The sequence below is a fragment of the Saccopteryx bilineata genome, chromosome 1 (assembly GCF_036850765.1).
Source record: "Saccopteryx bilineata isolate mSacBil1 chromosome 1, mSacBil1_pri_phased_curated, whole genome shotgun sequence".
In the NCBI taxonomy this organism is placed as follows: domain Eukaryota; kingdom Metazoa; phylum Chordata; class Mammalia; order Chiroptera; family Emballonuridae; genus Saccopteryx; species Saccopteryx bilineata.
In genome coordinates, this window is record NC_089490.1 from 206,747,105 (window position 1) to 206,766,712 (window position 19,608).

Here is a 19,608-nt window from a genome sequence, read left to right on the forward strand (position 1 = left end):
CCAAGACAGCAGCATGCGTCCGCGAGGCTCGGGAGTCCCCCAGCCCTCCGGTGCAGCCAGGGAAATGGCCTCTATGCTCAGAGAACTGGGTTGAACCGTTCTCCTGTCAGTTTGGCAAAGACAAGAGTCTATCCTCACAGCTAGCCCAAGGACACGTCTCTGTCACAGCCGGGCCCAGAGCAGACGGAGAAAATGGGGCAGAGCGAGGAGGAGCTGCTCACACGCCACAGCATCTCAGCATCACGGGGGAAATTCCAAGCAACCTCGGAGAGACCCGGGCGGCCGACAAGAGTTTCAGGGTGAGGAGGGGGCAGAGCTGGAACTTTACAGAAACGCGCCACAGGTCAACTTCCTCCAGAGTGATGCACATGTGATCCTATCAGACCCTTTTATAGAGGAGACAGGTGAAGAGGAATTAAATGAGTCTCTGGGATTGTCTGTGGTCACTCAGCTACTCACAGGGACTTGGATTCTGAAAACACCCATACATACCTATATTCATATATACACACATACAGACATACACACACATACATAAATATATGCAGTCATACATGCACACATATATACATATATATACGTGCAGACATATATATATGCACACAGACAAGTATATATACGGACACATACATAAATATATGCAGTCACACATGCACACAGACATATATACGTATATATACATGTGCAGACATATATATATACACACATATATATATATATATACATGCACACATACAGACAAGCATATACAGACAGACACAAAAGTTAACATATTTTGAAGGACAGAGTCTGGACGGTAGTTTTGAGGAAGGGATGACAGGAAGAAGGCAATAATAACAGGCTAAATGAACAGTAAAAAAAAGGCAGAGACACAGGAAAAGGAAGAAATTTCCATTTAAAATAGAAAACATTAAAATGTGAATATAGAAAAAGATTAAGTGTTTTTATTTTGCAAGAGAATGGGAAACACTTTTCATTGATTGCTGAGTCTCCTATGTGCCTTGACCAGGCAAGCCCAGGGTTTTGAACCAGCGACCTCAGCGTTTCAGTCCCACTCTCATGGGCCAGGTGAGAGACACTTTAAGTCGTTGAGTGCAGATAACCACGAAAGGAGAGGGAACAGCAGAGCCCAGAGGGTTCTGGGGACAGGGGAGCGAGAGACTCTGTGGGACAATGAGGACGAAGAGTTGTGTAGAAAGAAACCCAGACTGTGAGCTCCAGGAGAGACCCTGAGGCACACGGTGGCCTCTGGGTGGCAAGGACGTACCCGTGTGGGTTCATCAGATGTGACAAACGTGTGCCCACTGTGGGGGCTGTGGACGTGGGGGTCAGGGGCGTATGGGAAATCTTTGTATCTTCCTCTTTTTAGTGTGAATCTAAGGTTGCTCTAAAAATAGTCTTTCAGGGGAGAAAAAGAAAAGAAAAAAAAATGCCAAAGCAGGGAAAAACACAGTTGGAATAACAGAAGCTCTAAACACATAAGAATACGGAACACCAGCAACGAGTACAAGGAACACAAACCACGCCCACTTGGTCCACGTACAGGAAGGTGCTGAACTCTAAAAGGACAAAGTAAGGTCAAGGCCGCCACGCATCCCTGGTTCTGAGGGAAAACGCTGCAAACTTCGCAAAGTCAGAGGACAGTGTGAACGTCCGGAAAGGAGCATCCAGGTCTCTGAGCCCAGCCCTCACCGCGAACAGTGAAGACCAGCGTGGAAACAGGAACGGGAACCATCTCCATTCCAATATGACTGTTCCTAAAGTGATCTGAGCAAGGCCAGTTCCGGCTCAGGGGTATCGGACAGCGAGGAAGAAGAGAGAGCGGTGAAACAGTCCCCAAGACCCCGAAGACGCACGTGGGGGTGGCTGGGGCGGACCTGGTAAAGGAAACAGAAGGCGCGGAGGGTCGACAAGACCCACCGGGACGTCCGTGCAGAGGAAGAAGGTAAGAAAGCATCAGGAAAGAGATGCCAGACGGGAAGCCAGCCTGCGGTGGGGGGACTTAGAATCAATTAGAAACGGGAAATCCAGCCGAAGTCCGGGCCCAGGCTCTTGCTCTGGACAGGAGAAGAAGGTTGTGCAGACTGGTCAACCCAAGGAAGAAGGGGGGAGAACTCATTATGGAAAGTACAGCAGGTGACGGGGAAACAGCCCCGCTCTGACCACCATGTGTGTTTAAGTAACGAGGAAGACCCATCTGTGGACACGTGCTCTGGTGGTTAAGAAACGGACGCGGTGTGCACAGTTCCTCTGCATCGGGTAAGCTCTCAGCTCATGAAAATAAACAGATATACCTGCAAGAGCTGTGTGTGTGTGTGTGTGTGTGTGTGTGTGTGTGTGTGTGCATGTGAGACAGGGACAGACAGGAAGGGAGAGAGATGAGAAGCATCAATTCTTTGTCGTGGCTCCTTAGTTGTTCATCGATCGCTTTCTCATAAGTGCCTTGACCAGGGGGTTACAGCAGAACAAGTGACCCCTTGCTCAAGCCAGTGACCTTGGGCTCAAGCTGGTGAGCCTTGCTCAAACCAGATGAGCCCACGCTCAAGCTGGCGACCTCAGGATCTCAAACCTGGGTCCTCCGCATCCCAGTCTGATGCTCTATCCACTGCACCACCGCCTGGTCAGGCCGTGCAAGAGTTTTCACAGGTAAAAATGATTAACACGGTCGTCAGTGCTGGATTTCTTAGATCCTGAATTGCATGTTTTCAAAGTCTGACGTTTCCACCACTGGGTTGCATTTCCCACTGTCCCTATTCTGCTTGCTCCCTTTCTGCCTGAAACGTGGTTACCGAGTTGACATCCCCGCGTGCCACCCCCCCTCCTGGAAGGTGGGACGCGTGCCTATAAGAAAGGGGCCTGGACACCGGCACCTACCCTGGCTCTGGCGTCGACCAGAGCGCCGTTCCGCAGCAGGCACCGCACGACCTCCACCTGCCCCGCCCGGGCTGCCATGTGCAGTGCCGTCTCCCCTCGCTGTCGGGAAAACAAGAGCATGGAGCCATCAGTGAGCCCACCGTGCCAGGCGGTCAAGAACAAAATGCCCTTCTGCGAGGTTCAGCGGTAGACCCCAGGTCTCAGAAGTCTACGGAGAGGCATAACCATTCCATTACTATTAAATCAGGGAGAACATGGTTGTGTGTCTTCTCCAGCTTCATAAGGGGCAAAACAAACTTCCTTTTATTCTCTGCCAACGACAACAGACCAGTGAACTTACCCGCACGTCCGGGATACCCTGAGGCCAAGTGTCGTAATCAACTCAGCAGGACTTAAATCTGGTAACAGAAAGCTGCCTCTTGTCCTTCACTCTAAAAACCCGCCGTTGTCACACTCCACAGTGTGATGACGACCTCATCGTGTCTCCGTGAGGAAGTCTAGACGCCTGAGGTCAAGTCAACACATCCCAAGAGTCACATAATTGCTCCTCACTTAGGTCCTTCAGTTCTGGAACTCAAAACTTATCTCTGAACTAAACTACCATCTGACATCTGGTCTGTCTTTGTGTTAGGAGACTGGACAGTGACTGTCCGTCCAAGACCGGACCTGCCCAGGAGGTCCCGACTTTTTATTAATGAGCATATTTAATTACAGATGTTATCTGAGGAAGCTGTTGAGGGACCAGCAAAGCAGCTGTCAGCGGTGTGCCTGCTGGGGTGGGCAGGGCTGAGCAACGAGTCCCCACAGTAGGGATAGAGAATTTTCTCGTTGGGAAGTTTGTTAATTAGACTCTTAAAAAAAAAAGCAGGGGTTTTTGTCTTTTTTTTTTAACCAGCAAATTTTTAAAGCTGCAAGTCGTTTTGAATGAGGCAGAGGCTCCTTCACTCAGACAACTGTACAGTTAGGAAAGAATGCAGCACTGAACTAAGAGTTAGTGTTTTTAGTCACACAAGGCTGATCTCAAGCCAGGAAATTCAACAGATCTTAAAGTTGGTTATGGTCATTGGATATATCTGACAAATCCCAGGAAATCATTTCTTCTCATTCCTTATACACACACACACACACACACATACACACATGCACACACACAAATGCACGCACACACACCACACATCCTTAAATCTAGAAGACTGAGGCAAATTTTAGGTTTTGAGAGGCCACATTCTTTATCAAGTCATGAGATTTCATTGCAAAGGAGTTGACTTTGAAAGCATTGAACCGGACGTCAACCTTTAACTTTCTTTTACTGAAGCCTCATTTATCCTCCAACACCCTCATTTTCTGATGATCGATGTTGCCTTTTGTAAACGAAATGTATCTGGGTGTATAGTTTCATAAAAAGGACATATTAAAGTAGCAACTTTGGCTGTGAGGAAAGACTTGTCCTCTCTGGACACCCATGATGTCTAACCTGTTTCCGCTATCACTTAAAACCTATTTCTAAGCAGATGAAGCTAAAATTTTCTAAATATTAAAAAAAAAAAAAAAAACAAAATTTTACTCTATTTTCAGGTCTTATAAAAGTATAGCAGTTTTACTAATTTTGGTAGCAATCAAGACAAAAAATAAAGTAATTTCCTTAACAGAAGTCAAGTTAAAGAGGCCTCAGGAGTACCTACTTAATGACGAATATATGTTTACTTTACAAGCCAAGGTTGGTCAGTAAGAGGTTTTCAAAACCTAAAATGTTTCCAGTATTAGTCTTTCCATTTCCAATACCATTATTTTAGACTTAAATAAGCTATCTTCACGTGTTTACACATTGAAATTGACATATATACAACCTAATCTAAAGGATTAACTGTTGTATTCAAAGAAAAGTTACATATGTAAACCTACTCCCTTCCCAACAGTGGCCTAGTCTGATTCTTAGTTAATGATGTGGGGGTAGCAACTTTTGTTGCAAATTTCCCTTCCTTGTTTACACTACATTACCTTTGTTTATACCTAAATGAGAGAGGACAGAGATAGTTTTAACCAATAATGCCCATTTCTTGACTGTTGGGCACCTCATCTTATTCAACACTGTTGCCTTTTTTTTTTTTATCAAGTTAATTAATTGTAAGGATTGGGGGAACTTCTTCAACACCATACAAAGTGAGAATTTAGCTGGGAATCCACTGATTGTTGTGAGAACAAACACTAGCTACCAGGGCACCGCCCTGGGGACCCGCCTGGTGTGGTTTTGGACTCCGGGTGCCAGTGACCATGCTGGCGCGAACATGAGTGGGTTCTCGTGAACGTTCTGGAAAGGGGGGGTGCAGCTGAGCATCTGAGGAATCAGTATGCCTCACACGTGGAACAAGAACAAGTCTGGCAAGAGGTGGGTGAGCTCATGTCCGAAGGAGGGACTTCCACATCATGACCTTCTTCTCAGTGTTAAAACAGACTCTGCCCACAGCTATAGGGACTTCATTCTGCTGCCTCAGTCAGAAGCACCAGGACAGACAGCACTGCACCCCAAAAATGTGACGTAGTGGCAGGCAGCACACAGAGGCGCCAGGGCCAGTCGGGGAGGGACAGGCTGACACAGCAAGCAGACAGTCCCTTTAGGTTCACGCAGGGACTAAAGCTCCCCAGAGGATGGAACCTGCCTCCGTGGACTCTCCCATCCAGAGACAAAGAGGCCGCAGGCAGTCTGTGCGGGAGAAAGCCGAGCTCCTCCCTACGTAGCGCGGCCAGGTTTAACAAATAAAAAACACAGAACTTCAGCTCAGTTTTCATTCCAGACAAATGACAACCAATGACTTCAGGATCAATGTCTCTAACAAATGCACGAGACATACGTGCACTGAAAACGATCATTTGGTGTTTGCCTAAAGTTCAAGTTTAACTGGAAGTCCTGTATTTTCCCTGGCCACCCTACCTCGACAGCATTTTCTCCCTGAAGAGACTCATGATACCAAAATAAAAACAAACAGGAAAAAAGCAACGAGGAGACATGCTGAGGAGAGAGGATTCAATCAGCAGGCACCTCGCAAGATTTTGTGGGGGTTTTTTGGAGGGACTTTAGGGAAAGAGTGGATAACAGACAAATGAGAGCATAAACCAGGACGGACTTCATAATGGCCAACAGGTGGGTGTTCACATTTAATAAAGCAACAGCCAAATTAGGAGTTTTTGTAAGAACCTAAGACATGTTAGCAATTTTGTTGTTTTCATTGGTGTTGCCTTTATTTTTATTTGAAATCCTGCATGTAGTCCATGCAGCACTTTTTTTTTTTTTTTTTTTTTTTTTGCAGAGGAGGTGATATCTCTATGAAGGAACCCATCACTGTCCAGTGGTTTGAAATTGGTTGGTGAAGAGGCAATAAATTTAGGGTCTCCATGGACTCACACAACTGCCGTTTCTTATGGATTTTCTTTGATAATTTTGCAAGAGTATTCCCACAAAAAAGAAATCACCTTAGGAGGCTCCCATCCAGCACCACACAGAATGCACTTGTACGGCTCATCACGGTAAGGTGATACCTTCGCCTGGTACCGCCGTCTCTCCCATGACCCTGTGGGTGCTGGAATGTCACAGGAGACACACAGTGCCATGGGGGCTACAGATGTCTATGCAGAGTCCCTGGTCTGCACAGGTCTCCGTTAAAAAGAGAGGGGGGTCACCTCTGAACACAAGAGGGATGATGTTCCTTCCTTCACACGTTCTAAGAAGGGACTAGAAATTAAACTCTTATCCTTCATAAAGCAAAGATCGGCAAACAATCTCGGAACTTGGGAACCGAGAAGCTCTCATTTGGAAAGTTTAGAAACACAGACTCGGTGTTTCAATTTTTGAAAATTGGTTTTATGCTCCGATTGTCAGTCGTACGAAGGAAGAGGGAGGACCAAGTTCCTTTTAAAACTGAACGCACACATGTCTCGTGGATTCTTCCCCTGCAGCAGGAACTTGTGCAGAAGAAACGGAAGGGGAGAGGGAAGGCAGAAGGCAGCGAAGCCGCATGTTCTGGACACAGCTCAAAGGGAATGACCCTGTGGATCAGTCACTTTGGCACACAGGCTGTGTTTTAACGACAAGCAGCCATGTTCGTTCGGGAGAGCTGTTTCTGCGGCATACGTGAAACCCTCAGCGTGCTGGGGGTCCCGCGAGCTTCACACACGTGAACATGCATTCAACAAGCAGACAAGAATATCTGGGGGCAGAGTTTCAAGAGAGCAACAGGAAGAAGCTGAAGGGAAGCCCCTCACCCCCCGCCCACCCGCTGGGACCAGTGGGGAGGGGCTGGGGTGGGTGTTCTGGAGGGAGGGCTCCCCCAGTTGGGTGGAGAATGGGGATAGGAAGGCTTCAGGCGAGAGGATACCCCTCTACGAACAAAACCAAATCAAGGCGGAAAGTCAAAAGCGGGGGGGTGGGGTGGGGGGGGGTGGCAGAAAATGGAAAATTCACGTCACTGGAGCAGAGTCTGATTCTCGAGTGAGTGTGCCCAACCTGGGTCAGTCGACCCCTGGTGAGCCCCTTGGCCTGACCGGCTGTGGTCCTATCCTGAGATGTGAGATGATTAGGATGCCCCTCACTCAACCCAACACAGTGAGCCCCAAGGAGCTTCCTGCACCCCGTCATTCGCTCAGGGTCGGAGCCCAGGCAGTGTGGGAGGGGCACGGCACGTCCACTGCACTGGCCTGCAAAGAGCAGATGGACAGACGGCAACCACGCGCGGCACAGCCTTCGGGACTGTCCGCCTCCCCACCTCGAAATCCTCAGCGGAGTCCCCCCTGCAGCCTGCACTGGGCCGCCCCAGGCTCTCTCAAAGCTCACCGTGAACACAGACAGACACCGGGCCAGCCCTGTGCCCCAGCCATACTCACAATGTTAGTGACATCGGGACAGGCGCCGTTCTGTAGCAGCAGAAGCACAATGTTCAAGTGGCCCATGAAGGCGGCCACGTGTATTGGCGTGAGGCCCGACTGCAGAACAGAGTGACAGTGGCTTTACTCCCCTGCACGGTGCAGCTCCGCCCATCGACAACTCCAGAGGAGTGGACAGGTGGGCGCGAGGGGAAGGGGGCGAGGGGGTGTCGGTGACAGGCTGGGACAGTGTCTACCTCTGTGACTGCCTGGATGGAGGCCCCATATTTCACGAGCAGTTCCATGACTTTGATGCGGTTTTTCTTGCAGGCAATGTGCAGAGGAGTAAAGCCATTCTGTGCAAAAGACAACCAGGTTAGTCGGGAGGCGTGCGGAACGCCGTTCACACCACTTGCATGCAGGCATATGCGGGCGGTCGTGCGACGTGGTCACGGTTACTGTGGCAACCCTGTGGCAAATGCCCAGCTTGCCCGTGGGAGGCACGTCTGCACTGAGGCCGCATGTGTGGTGACAGAGAAGACACACGCACACAGTGACATGGGCCTGCTTGTCCACAAGGGACAATAGGACGGGGAGACTTGAAAGGTTCGGCCGTGAAAGGCTTAAGCTGCCCCTGGGGGTCAGCACGTTCTTCCTGACGGGAGGCCACGTCTCTCCACATAACACCGTTCCCCTGTGTTCCCTCAAATATCCAAGAGTACGGCTGCCTCTTCAGTGAACATTGCAGTGTGGCTACTGTTTTCTTGAGGGCAAGGCCGCCACAAATTAGCAGACATCATTATTGATATGGATAATTTTTTTTATATCCTGATGTGAGAACACGATATTAAAATTTTGATAGGTTATATAGATATTGGCTGAAATCATGATGTTGGCATTCTATCACTTCAAGTTGTATTTCTTACAGAAAAGGTTTTCGTAAGACACATTAACGAAAGATATTTTACAAAGGCATGATTACATTCATGACTATTTTTAAAGAAAGATACGAAGAATTTCTGAAATAACTGAAAGCAGGTATCGCTATCAGAGGCCAAGGAGCGTGGAGATGTCGAAGCCCTTTTGAACTTTCCACACTCAGCTAACGTGTAAGAATTGGGGAATATTAAACGTTTGTTAACAAGCCCCATGCTTAATCCTTATGCGCTGTAGTGGGCATTACGCTTGTATTTGAACAATGATCCCTGTATACAGACTGGCAACCTCTCTTCCGTCAGGTGCCAATGGGGACTGACCACCCGTCAGTAGTGTCCTAGACCCTTAGTTCTTTGGAAACTGAGTGATCTTCCTTCACTCAATGACACTGTTCCTCATGGTGTTAAAGTCACTTCCCCTTGAGGGGCTATGAAATAAACCAGGTATAGCCATGTGTCTACGCAGCAGGAAAAACACTTCCGATTATTTAATCGCAATATTATGCAGCTTCACTGACCACTATCCAGTTGATAATGACTGTTTCCTTCCTTGCTGAGAAAACAGATACTCTCACATAACAGCACATACCCCCAGAACTGTTATGTGCATCCCAGGCAAGGAGGCCTAAGTCGTCTCGGATGGAAAAGGTCTAAATAAACCTAAGATTTAACATCTGACAACAACACTCGATCCTCTTACGTACTGACAGGGGACGCGTCCAGCTGACATAAACTAGGTAAGTGCACAGGGAAAGGGCCTGCTTTTAGCGGGAGAATTAGGGAGAAGGCGTAAATTAGAGCTGGCCATCCTGGCGGGACGAGATTAGGGCAACACAGCGGGGAGACTCACTCAGCACTCGACAGGGGACACACAGGCTGCTGGGGACCGGGCAGCATGCACGAGATGCCTCCGGGGCACGGGCCTGAGCTTCCTGCCGGCCTCTCCCGGTGACCACACCGCCCGAGGGCGCCTGCTGCAAGGCCCCATGTTCCAAACAGCCATGAATAAAGCCAATTTCCCTCACCTTCATCCTGGCTCAATAGGGGGGCATCTGAACTCACTTTACGATCAACCCTCTGGTCGTCATCATCTACTTCCCATTTCACACTGTTCCTACTGCCAAGGGCTCCCACCTCCTGTGGCTGCCACCACGGACGTGTGCCCTGGGCCCAACCACCGCCCTGCACCTGCGACCCCGGCCTGGCGGCTGAAGGAGAGGAGCAGGTGCTGTGAGGGCCTAGCACCCACCACGCTCGCTGGGTCCCGGGCATTACCAGCGCACGTGCGTTTGGGTTGGCTCTCTTGTCCAGAAGGAGCTTGGTGACACGGTAGTGGCCGCAGTGGGCAGCCACGTGCAGGGCCGTCAGGTAGTCCAGCGTGACGTCATCCACAGGTGCCTTGTGCTGCAGCAAGGGCTTGACGCAGTCCACGTGGTCCCCCTGCGCGGCCATGTGCAGCGGAGAGAGCCCGTTCTGCGTGCCAAGATAAAACCACATGCCCACGTTAGTCATGGCCTTCAGGGCAGACACACAACCAGGTTGGTTCTGCATCTGCGGCACGGCTCAGGGGAGGGGGCATAACCTCCATCTGATGTCTAAATGTACGGCCAGTCGTGCTTGGCAGAGATGGAAGAACGTTTAATTTCACAATTAGGTGATTCCTAGGCAGAAACACAAATAATGTGTTTCGTGAATGACTGACTGCACGGGGCGTGTGGCAGTTCAGTTGGATCTCACGACTATCAAGACGACAGTAGATACCCCAAAGCAACTGACGGCTGTACTTAAAGTACCCGAATCCACTTCTATCCGTAGAAACCTACAATCCTTTCCTCTCTCTGCATGGATCCCCTCGCTTCTAATCGGAGAGGAGGCGGGTGAGCAGGCAGAGATGGGCTGCCCTGCACTTCTACAACTCCTCTGCTCTGACATGAGACATGACCTGGGCTTGGAGAATGCTGCTCCCAACAGCCTTAGCCTCCCTTCTCAAGGTCAACATCAGGAACGCAAAAACAGTGGGAAATTCACTGACAACTGTCAGCCGAGGCAAGACTCACATTTTAAAGTTGAATAAATAAGCTTAAAGGCCTTGGATGGTTGGCTCAGTGGTAGAGCATTGGCCCACCATGTGTAAGTCCCGCATTCAAATCCTGGTCAGAGCACACAGGAAAAGCGCCCATATGCTTCTCCACCCTTCCCCCTCTCCTTTCTCTCTCTCTCTCTCTCTCTTCCTCTCCTGCAGCCAAGGCTCAGCACAAGCAATTGGCCCCAGGCACTGAGGATGGACCTGTGGCCCCCACCTCAGGCACTAAAAATAGTTCCAGTGTTGAGCAATACCCCTAGATGGGCAGAGCAACACCCCATAGAGGGTTTTCTGGGTGGATCCCAGTTGGGGGGCATGCAGGAATCTGTCTCTCTGCCTCCCCTCTTCTCATTCTGTTATTAATAATAATAAATCTATGTATCATTTATCACCATCTCAGAGTAGCACAGGAATTCAGTCCCTGAGAACGTAAGGCAGTCTCATCCACACACGATGTTTGCTTATAACTCGTTTGCTAACAACCCAGCCACACCCATGGCTCCATCTGCAGTGATAGGAGCAGGTAAAACACAGAAACAAATGGAAGGCAGGCGTGTGCAACACCTCTCACTGCACACGGCTGTTGATCTAAAATAATGTTAAAAGTTTCGCATACATGCCTCACGCCTAGCGCACATACCCGAGTACCTGGCAGACGCATGGCTGACGGTCTATTTCAAGCAGATGGGAGGTGACAGGCAAGGGGCTTAGAGAGCCCTCGGGGCCCGCCCCACGCGGCGACTCACCTTGGTCCTCGCAAGCAGGGGGGCACCGCGCTCCAGCAGCAGCTCCACGGCCTGGTCGTGTCCGCTTCGGGCCGCGCAGTGCAGCGGCGTCAGCCCATCCTGCCAAAGAGCCAGGGTTAGGTCTCAGGTCATGTACATTTATGGTGAGACTGTGCTGCCCGCCACCCCGAAGAGAAGGTCTTCCTGGGCTCGGTCCTGGTGACTCAACAGGTCGGTGAGAGAACCACCGTGAGCTCAGCGACAGGGTAGGAGAGAGGGAGAGTTAACCAGACGGACCACGGCAGCAAGCAGGACAGAGACAGAGACGGGGACGGGGCAGAGGCCGGCTCCCACGGGCATGCGCTCAGGGTGACACGCTGCAGCCGGTCACACCTCGCACAGTTTGGGAACATTGCTGCACTTCAACGTCCTCCTTGCTTGGGACCCCCCCGAGACGCCACTGTCCCACTGTTTCCACAGCAGTCAGCCTAACAGAACTTTCACCTTCACGTCCTTCTTTCCTTCATTTTATCCATCTGCGTTCTCTCGAACGGTCACTACTTTCACCCATGTTTCTAATATGCTCCCTGAAGCACTTTAAAAAGGAAAGGGTGATTTTTCACACTCTTCTGAAGGTTTCCACACCTGTTCCCACCGACAGACGACCCAATTCTTTCTCAGAGGTAAAAACGTACGATTCTTGGCCCTGGCCAGTTGGCTCAGTGGTAGAGTGTCGGCCTGGCGTGCAGAAGTCCCGGGTTCGATTCCCGGCCAGGACACACAGGAGAAGCGCCCATCTGCTTCTCCACCCCCCCTCCTTCCTCTCTGTCTCTCTCTTCCCCTCCCGCAGCCGAGGCTCCATTGGAGCAAAAAGTTGGCCCAGACGCTGGGGATAGCTCCTTGGCCTCTGCCCCAGGTGCTAGAGTGGCTCTGGTCGCGACAGAGCGATGCCCCGGATGGGCAGAGCATCGCCCCTGGTGGGCGTGCCGGGTGGATCCCGGGCGGGCGCATCGGGAGTCTGTCTGACTGCCTCCCTGTTTCCAGCTTCAGAAAAATACAAAAATAAATAAAACAAACAAACAAAAAAAAAAACACGTATGATTCATTGGCAGCATGAAAACGGCGGGAAATACAACTGGCGCCCGAGCCTACGTGACGTCCTGCGTGGCACCTTCTGATGCAATGCATCACAGGGAGTTTCGGACTCGAGAGCAATCTCAAACACCCTCCGTCTCTTGGATTTCTTTTCTCTTTGGGGCGGCAGGGCCACCAAGCAAGAGCACGTGGAAAATACGAAGCAAAACGTAAGAACAGCAGGCAGAAAGAGAGAAAATAAAATCCCGAGTCACACGCCGTAAGGGGTGACTTCAGACTTCGAACACACAAACTGAGTGTCGAAGGCGGGGAGACTGGGAGAGAAGGCAGTAGGTGGAGAACGAGGGTGCTGGGCGGCCAAGAGCAGTATGAAGCTGCTCATTCACCCGGAGCTCTGGGCCTCTGCTTCCAGGGCCACGTCCTGGGCTCTGCTATCCTCCCCATAAATCACGTCACCCATGCTCTTCCTAATCCAGCCTCCCCAGGATTTGGAGCAGTTGCCCATCCAGCTCCAGGCTCTGCCCTTGTCCACGCTGCTGGGCGTTCAGCACACAGGCCTCTCTGGGTGGTACAGGTGGGCTTTGGGCTGGGTTGGCCAAGCAGCCGTCACTTGCTTCCTTTGCCGGAAGCAGCTTCTGTGGGTCTCCTATGTCTGGCTGCGTCTCCTTCATGCCAGGTCTTGCTCCTGCCAAAGCTGCCTTCCCCACCCTGGTCTCCCCTTGACCTTCAGGCTGTGACGGTGACCAGACCTGCGGTGATCAGTCCCAGGGATGCTGTCTCCCCTGCGGCCCACCACATGGTATAAACTGGTCCTTGAACTAGCTCTAGGTAAATGATCAAATTCAAGTGCCGTCTGTTTCCAGCAAGGACCTTGACTGATAATTAGTCCTTGCTTTGCAGAATCGACTTAGCTGGTCTTAAAACTCTGAATAACCAGACAGGCCTCGCCAGTTTGGGTATCTGGAAACTAGCATGAAAAAGCTGCTTTTCCAGAAAAAAAGAAAAAGGAAAAGAACCGCGTAACTACTGTCGTTCGGATGTCAAGGAACTTCAAAGTCTGCCCGAGAGGCCCGGACAGGAAGTACCAGGAAAGCGACTGGGAGGGTTTATGGCTTTGACATCGGTCCCCGGAAACCCTGTGGGACCCAGGGCCTCGGCTGTTCAGAAGTCATATTACACTCAGGTGAGCCTGACTACCCTCGCGTATTCTTGGCGGGGGTCCCGGCGAGGTGCAGAGTTTTAGAAACTGAGCACCGAGCCCAGAGGCATGCTGAGGGGAGGGCTGCGTGTGGGCTCGGGGTCACAGAGCCCTGGGTGTGCATCTTGGGTCAGCCCCCGCGGAGACTCCCGGAGGCCGGCCTCACGATGTAGAGCAGGGGTCCCCAAACTACGGCCCGCGGGCCACATGCGGCCCCCTGAGGCCATTTATCCGGCCTCTGCCGCACTTCCAGAAGGGGCACCTCTTTCATTGGTGGTCAGTGAGAGGAGCATAGTTCTCATTGAAATACTGGTCAGTTTGTTGATTTAAATTTACTTGTTATTTATTTTAAATATTGGATTTGTTCCTTTTTTTTTTTTTTACTTTAAAATAAGATATGTGCAGTGTGCATAGGGATTTGTTCATAGTTTTTTAATAGTCCGGCCCTCCAACGGTCTGAGGGACAGTAAACTGGCCCCCTGTGTAAAAAGTTTGGGGACCCCTGATGTAGAGGATGGGCAAGGCTGTTTCTGCCCCGTTTCACGTTCGGCCAGCCTGTCGGCAAGCTGAGCAGGGGAAGGATTTGTCTCAACGCCCGCGAGAGAAGGTGGTGTGACTTGAACTCTTCTTCATTGGGAGGGGACACGGACACCTGCACGGCACTCTCGGGATGGCAGGAGGATGTGGAACCAACCCGCAAGCATGTCGAGGCTCGGCAGGGGGGACTGGCTCTCAGGCTATGTTTCCCCACACGCTTCCCTGCCTACGAAGGACTATGTGGATCTGAGTCCCTCCTACCAGCTGTCGTAGTTCACTGCCAAAAACACCCTCATCAAGGTTTCCACCCAAGAACTTTTTTTTTTTTACTTAAAAATATTTTCAATTAAAATTTTAAGACTATGTATGAAGGTTCCATTGTTCTCCACACACACACACAGGGTTCCTTCCCCTGAGTTCCTGTTTTCTTCACTAAATCAGTTCCAATCACACCACGAGGTCAATAACCCTGAAAAGGGACAGTCGGCCGACATCAGAGGACGGTGCTATCCTGCTGGTGCCCACGGTGCCCGCTTCTCCCACCACTCCATCCCCTCCTGTTCTGTGCCTTCTGCGCAGACTGGTCCTCCAGCCGGGCCTGGGAAGTGGTGAGTTGGACAGGCTTTCTCAGACACAGCCAGGCATCCCAGGGAAACGGCCGGGCTCCTGTCTCCCTCCGGTCGTCTCGTCTCTCAGAGGGAGACCTCGCACTTTCTCAGCCAGGAAGCGGCACGTTCCTCCCACGTTGCTGGAAATACGACAGAGGTGGCTTCTGCTGAAGGCTCTGCGGGGTGCCCAGACTGTCACATGTACACGACTGCTGGTGGCCCCACTGTGGCTGCTTCAATGACTGAGGCTGATGACCAGCCCCATGCATGATGCACTAATTTCTTCATTCACCCTCCTTTAATTAACATCTTCTGTATACTTCCACTCTTTGCCTTAAGATATGTATTTCAATATTTTAAACCCGTAAGCCTTATGCAGACTTACTGCCACATTTAAATAATAAACGAGTTTAAAAAAAACCTTTCATAAAACTGAATTAGTAATATCATTTATAACAAGCTATAAAGTTGCTGTTTCAACATTAAAATGAGGTGTGTCAGACACCGTGAATACAAGGCTTCTGGTGGAAAGCTCTCCGAGGAGGTGACATCCAATCTGAGCCAATGATGCTAAACGTCTCAAAACCAGACAAAGCTGGTGAAAGTGGGTGAGAAACTCTGGGTAGATCTTCCTAAATGACCCCAAAGGCTCCCCATATTGTGTTTTTTCTCCAGATAATGAAAAGCTTATAGATGAGAAAAACAATGAGAAAGAAGACCAGGGGACATGGTTGAACAGGATACACTAAATCCAGAAAATCCGTAACTAATTTAATTGCTAGGGGAAATTGAGACCTCTAGGATAGAAAAAATAGAAATGGAAGAATATTATGTATAGTATTTTAAATTCCATACGTAGAAGCTCTAAACGGTATTCCCTGTAAAGACGGTCAAATACAAGGAAAAAGCACTTCTACTTTATATTTTCAAAAGACAAAGGGAGAAGCAAACCATAGTTCTTTGCTGTCGTCACCCGGTAACACTGCTTCAGAATGGGTCTCCCAGCTCCAGACCTCGTCCTTAACTTCCGCGTCCGCGTCTGGCCCTGATCTGGTGTGGCCTTTGGTAAGGATGCGGGTCCTTGTCGTTAGAGCCGGAATGGAAAGCACCTACTTGCTCTTAACAGCCTAGTCCTCAGAGATGAGGGAGAGTTAACTTATGCGAGGCTCGGGACCAGCGTCCAGCTTGCACGAAATCCTGGGATCTGGGGCAGAGAGCCCAGATGAGCGGCCACCAATGTCCAATCCCGTGTCCAGCGACTCCACGTCCGCCATGATGCAAGTACAGAAGTATTGACTCCGTGAAAACCAGAGCTTTTTTTTTTTTTTTGCAGAGGTGGCCAGTGATGACATGGGTGCCAGCACCCAGCCAAGCCCAGTCGCCTGGGTGCCACGGACTCGCACCCCCGTGAGTACGGGGACTGGTCTGTCTCGTTAGCGGCTGTATCGCTGGGGTTCGTGGCAGAACCGCTGTGTGTTCAAGGAGCAAATAAACAGAAGGTGCCCCCGGTGCCCACACTGGTGCCCAAACCCACCCTCACTGCCCTGGTGCCTGAGTGAGATCCACGTTCTCGGCTGTGTCTGAAGGCGACACTGGAGAGAGCCTAACCCGGCAGGTCCTGCGCTTAGACACCAGGGCTTCCCCCTTGAGTGCGACGTGTGCAAGGACAGCAGGCCAACGACAAAGCCGGCGCAACCATCCGTTTCTCTCCATTTCTCGGCACTCCATCTGTGAAGGTGCTCTGCCTTCACCTGGACCTCGGCTTTTAAATCAGACATGCAAGTGTGCGTGGGCAGGGCTGACTGGAGCGTCTTTGAAAGAAAGCAGCAAACACTGGATGATCAATAAGGAATGATCATCATGAAGGAATACTCAGTCATGAAGGAATTCTCCAGAAAAGAGGTCACACAATGAGCGTGGATCCCGAGACACAGGCTGAGAGAAAAGTACTCTGTGTGGACAAAGTGCCATCTTTGCACGGGCCCTCGTCTCCCCGGAGATTGCAAGGGGTGTGTGAAGAGAGACATCTGCTAGCCAAGCACTTGGGGGAGGTTCACCAGCTCCCTCCTGGCTGTAGACAGAGGGAAAAGGTGCACCGGAGTCTGCACGCCCACAGCGCAGCACGGGTAAGGCGTGCTGGGGGCAGAGACCATGGAAACACAGGGTCCAGGCATGGGGCAGCGCCGCCACTTGGGGACTCCCAGTGCTGACGGGACACGGGCACTCAGGACGAAGCAGCTTCGACAAAGGAGACCGGGAAAGCCACGTCTCCTGAGGTCACCAGAGACCGGGGTGCGGTCGGGGCTGACACAGTGGCCCTATGACATCAGGACTCCTTACACTGAAACCCCGGAGACCTCATGATGTGTGAGGGAGCTGAACGTGACCTTCACTGGACGGGACCCTAGCTCCCTGGCCTGGGACAGAGCACCATGAGGGACACACATCTCTCCACCGCCTCCACGCACTTCCCACACCGTCCATTCCAAAAACATTCACGGGGTGGAAAAGTGTTCAGGTCTGTGGAGGTCTGCAATGAGCCAGGTCTGCTCCAGGGGACCAGGACAGAATGGCTCATTTCATGTTTAAACCAGGAACGACATATCATTTTGGTATCGTGTCAAAAAACCCAAACTGTGAGGAACTACATCATGTGACCGATCCCACGTTAAATAAAATGATAATAATACTACCTCAGAGCTAATTCTCACACAGCCGAGGAGGCAGGGGCCACTGTTCGCCTAAGTCCAGATACGCTACGTAAACATCCAACATGGCACAGCCCACGAGGAGGCAAAGCGGGTGGTAGTCATCCGTCTGCCCTCAGAGCCTGCACCTCTCCCACCCGTCTTGCTGCTTACGTCTTGGGAGTAACCGCTCAGCGGTTTAGCTTACTTCACAAGGTCAACAGGAATGCAGGAAGGGCACCACCCCAACCCAGAGGACACCAGTCAGGTGCATAGGGTAACTGCTTGCTAACCAGCCGAGCCCCTGCTGGGCCGGTTCAGCACAACCGCGTGAGGGAAATGCTTTGGCCCCGAAGCGTCGGCAGCGAAAGCCGTTCAACGTGGATGAGAGTAGTATCATGGAAAAGTCACACTCTCCTACTAGCTTGACACTCACAACTGACCGAGCCATAGAGGTGAGAGCCCAACCCTTTGACCTTGGTTCCCAGCAAGTTAGTCAGCAAGGACCTGAAGACCCAGGGCACGCGAGCGTTTTCCTGGGCACTCGTGAGAAAAATATTCATTCTCCTTTTGCAAAGTGACGCCTTTAAGTATCATCTGAGGTCTGAATAAAATCCCAGAAAGCCCACGTCCCCCAAAACACCCGCATTCCCGTGTCTAGGGACCAGCATTTCGGGGCGCGTGAACACGGAACCAGAACATGAAAAGTCACCGCGGCAGGAACCGGAGGTGCGGACAACTCACCCTGGTTTTGGCATCGATCTGGCCACCACGGTCCAACAGGAGCTTCACCATGTTCGTGTTCCCTCTCTTGGAGGCCACGTGCAGAGGGGTGATGCCGTTCTACAGGGAACAGGAGACAAGCGTTGGTGTGGCCGCGTGGGGATCACGGGGAGGCGGCCCGGAGGGGGAACCCGGCCTGAGCTCGCCATCGTGAGAGAAATAGAGCTGCGTGGCAACGTATGCACTGAATGTGCACCCCTGACAGTCGAGAGCCTGGGGAGCACTTCCTCGTAACAGAAAACAGAATTTCAGCTTCTCCCGGGGACAGAGCCAAAGCACATCCCTCTTGTTCCAACCCCCGTGCACTTAAAGCATCCAGGGGTTAAGAGTTTCCTATGCTCAAATACAGAATACAAATATACTTGCTAATACCCAGTGGAACGTGAGTCTTAGAAACCCCTTCAGAATAATTCCGTTCGAAGGTAACACAGTGCAGAAGGCGTCCAACAACAAACACACTGCATATATGAATTATATGATATGTACTGTACTGACCATCACATATTATGATGTCAAAGATACAGACCTGACTTTTTGTATGTCATAATTTTGCAAATACTGAAATATTGCGTTTACTTGCTCTTCTTACTGTGGGTGTGCTACACACATGCCTCTGAGTCGGTTCCGACTCCTGGAGACCCCATAAATGAGACCCCATAAATGAGTGGTGTCCACAGTGTCCTCTCCTCACAGCCCGACTCAGCCCATGGCTTCTTCCATGGAGTCCATCCATCCATGTCATGTGTGGTCTTCCTCTTTCCCTGCAGCCTTCTCTGTCCCCAGCATGACTGTCTTTCCCATAGAACCTGCCTTCTCACCATGTGCCCAGGTAGGACAGCTTCAGTTTTGTCATTCTGCCCCAGTGAAAGTTTCAGGGTTCATTTGCTCTGAGACCGGGGTTCTCTGCAGAGCTCTCCTCAAACACTGTATTGAAATGAATCCGTTTTTCCTTATCAGTCGTCCTCACTGTCAGACTTTCACATCCGTGCATGGTAATTGGGAAGACGAGGGTGTGGATGGTCTCACTCTTGGTCTCCTTTTTAGTTCCCTATCTCCTCACTGTGGCCACCACAACAGGACACGTCTGTGCTCCTGATGATCTTCCCTAATTCTCCCATTTCTTCCCTTCTGAGTCTCAGCCTTCTCCTGATTTCTTGGTTGCTGTCTCCATGGGAACTGAGGGCTGAACCGAAGTCAACAACAGCTCTAACAATGTCAATGTCTTCATT

General features: G+C 50.9%; 1 protein-coding gene across 47 annotated transcripts in view; it reads right to left on the reverse strand.

Moving 5' to 3' along the window:
• Nucleotides 1-19,608, reverse strand: part of ANK2 (ankyrin 2) — a 380,522-nt gene that overhangs the window by 90,049 nt on the left and 270,865 nt on the right. For 42 of the 47 annotated variants that reach the window (XM_066234064.1, XM_066234103.1, XM_066234095.1 and 39 more), the window contains 6 exons: nt 18,341-18,439; nt 11,493-11,591; nt 9,939-10,136; nt 7,986-8,084; nt 7,750-7,848; nt 2,875-2,973 (listed from right to left, as the gene is read on the reverse strand). In XM_066234064.1, the coding sequence (XP_066090161.1) occupies nt 2,875-2,973; nt 7,750-7,848; nt 7,986-8,084; nt 9,939-10,136; nt 11,493-11,591; nt 18,341-18,439 (693 nt within the window). The remainder of the gene's footprint in view (nt 1-2,874; nt 2,974-7,749; nt 7,849-7,985; nt 8,085-9,938; nt 10,137-11,492; nt 11,592-18,340; nt 18,440-19,608) is intronic. The other 5 variants (XM_066234195.1, XM_066234407.1, XM_066234158.1 and 2 more) reach the window with 1 other exon arrangement.